This window comes from Triticum aestivum, chromosome 2B (genome assembly GCF_018294505.1).
Source record: "Triticum aestivum cultivar Chinese Spring chromosome 2B, IWGSC CS RefSeq v2.1, whole genome shotgun sequence".
Taxonomy (NCBI): Eukaryota; Viridiplantae; Streptophyta; class Magnoliopsida; order Poales; family Poaceae; genus Triticum; species Triticum aestivum.
This window is the reverse complement of record NC_057798.1, coordinates 629,281,194-629,283,319: the sequence shown is the minus strand read 5'-3', so window position 1 is coordinate 629,283,319 and position 2,126 is coordinate 629,281,194. Positions and strand designations below refer to the sequence as shown.

The following is a 2,126-nucleotide window of genomic DNA, read 5'->3' as shown; positions in this document are numbered from 1 at the left end:
TAAGTCAGTGCCAGCTTAAGACGGCTCAGAAATTTACCCGAGCCGTGATCTGAACTCCTGTCCCGTGCTTGCCGTTGGGCCAACTACCAGTTTTAATGACTGACTCATTTCTCTTTTTACTATACAATACGGATGGTGTACAACCAGTTATACGTGTGGTGACGTGAATCTTTATGTGGCTGAGTGGCTTAGATTTAGGGTGCATATGAGCCCGGGTTCAATAGCAGATTTTCGCACATAGATGCATTTTCAAGTATTCAAAAGGTATTAACGGTGTCCAACTGATGTTATCTCTATCACGAGCAATTCTACTGTACTATAAATCTGCCAGAAGGTTGTACGCCGACGAGGACGTTATTCCGAAGCAGCAAAGTCGTGGCGATACCGGTACTCCGGTAGACGTTTAGAAGGTGCCTCTGGTTGGCTACCAGTCTGCCATTGATGCAACGGTTCATGAGCTTGCTCGCCGTGTCGGGAGGCTACATGAACTTGAGGATTCCTGTCCTCTCCTAGTCGTAGGCTTTCAATTAGCAACCGCTGTTCAGCTTGCTCTCCGTGACATGGAGCTGGACGGTCGTGGTGCTCACGGTTTTCAGGTTGCATCTGGACAGACGACGGCAGTGACCAATAGGAGCCCCATGGCGGAACGAAGCCTGCACTTGCACCAGGCCACCGTTGCTGCAGAGGTTGACCTTCCTCTCCATGCAACAGCATCGTCCCAAAATCGTCGGTCTGAACATTGTCGGTGCACGACCAAGGATAGGTGACCGCCATGGCAGCATTGGAAGTAGTACAAGCTGCGGATGGCTCTAGTACCCCTTGGACCCCGCCGTTGGGAACCGGCTGCTCTATCTGGTGAAGCAGTTGTCCAGTCGGGACATACATCGTCGTCGGCGACAATGGTAGCTGCGGAGAGGCGGCAGCAAGCCAACGATCGCCGCAGCTTGAACTACAAACCAGACGTGTGCCGTCCAACCCAGCCGGTACCGTCCGGTGCCCCAGCAACCCCACGTCGTTCGGGATGGCCATGGCGGTTTGCTGCGCCGCTGTTCCTTGCGCTCTGGCGGCGGCATCGGCGTCGCGAACCGTTCGATACTTGTGCAGCAGAAATTCGAGCCGCTCGGCTTGCTTCCTCAAATCCATCTTGACGTAGTACTCTTTGAACCAACTATTGTTCTGGTCACGAAGCTCCTTGTAAACTGTCCGTACACCAATCAGATTGATCAGAGAGAATATTAATACATGGTGTTAATCTGTAACCTAGTTTCTTGACATGATTGGTAGGTAGATGTAAGTCCAAGAACACACGTGGTGGAAACGTACAGCTTACCAGCAAACCCGGCCACCGGGTGAAATCCCTTCTCGCGAAGCTCCTGGAACATCTGCTCCTTGCTCATGCCTGCCGCCAGGCATCTCTCCACCTCCTCCTTAACCTTCACCGCCCAGAAATATAATAGATTAGTTTCTTTCACCTAGTTTACTTCTACCATCTATCTACATCCCCCTTGTTTGATCGCTCGCCGGACAGCGGCGCCATTGAAAATTGAGCACAAGATCTTACTTGGGCGATGAACGCACGGGCGCCGTCTTCGTCGCCGCCGGCGTGGAGGGCTGCCCCGCTGCTACCTTGGTCGTTGCCACGGTTGCCTTCCTCGCTCTGCTCCATTGTGCAATCGTTGAATGCGTGTCTCCTTCACTTTGATTTGCTGCCGTAGTTGAAGGGGGTGGAGACGCAATGAGACGCAATGGCGTGGTCACAAGTTGCGTAAACAAAGAGGCTTTCGCCTGGTTATTTATGCCCACACCATCTTGGGTTGGTACGTTGATCCGGTGATAGATTCTAGAGTCTAGCTTCCCGGAGTCCAGACAACCTTCGCCGGCGCCTTGATTATGTGGATCTGGCCAGACCGTTTTCGGTTGGTCCGGTGGCTAGCGAGTGCCGTACAGAACTAGGAGATCAGAACGTTCCAAGTTCGTTAGATCAGATTAACTGAGCATTTAATGGGCCGGCCCACATACGCGGAATGCCACAGTCTAATTCTTTGTTTTCGTTTTTTTCATTAATTTTTTACTTTTTTATATACTTTAAAAAATTCTAAATATACATATTCAAATAAAATCTACAA

At 50.8% G+C, this 2,126-nt stretch overlaps 1 protein-coding gene across 1 annotated transcript; it reads right to left on the bottom strand.

The window, feature by feature from the left end:
* Positions 1 to 286: 286 nt before the first annotated feature.
* LOC123041815 (uncharacterized) lies at positions 287 to 1,877 on the bottom strand. Its single transcript, XM_044464377.1, has 3 exons — positions 1,562 to 1,877; positions 1,331 to 1,433; positions 287 to 1,199 (listed from the first exon to the last, which is right to left on the bottom strand). The coding sequence occupies exons 1-3, from the start codon at positions 1,664 to 1,666 to the stop codon at positions 355 to 357; spliced, it is 1,053 nt and encodes a 350-aa protein (XP_044320312.1). The 5' UTR covers positions 1,667 to 1,877; the 3' UTR covers positions 287 to 354.
* Between the last annotated feature and the right edge of the window lie 249 nt (positions 1,878 to 2,126).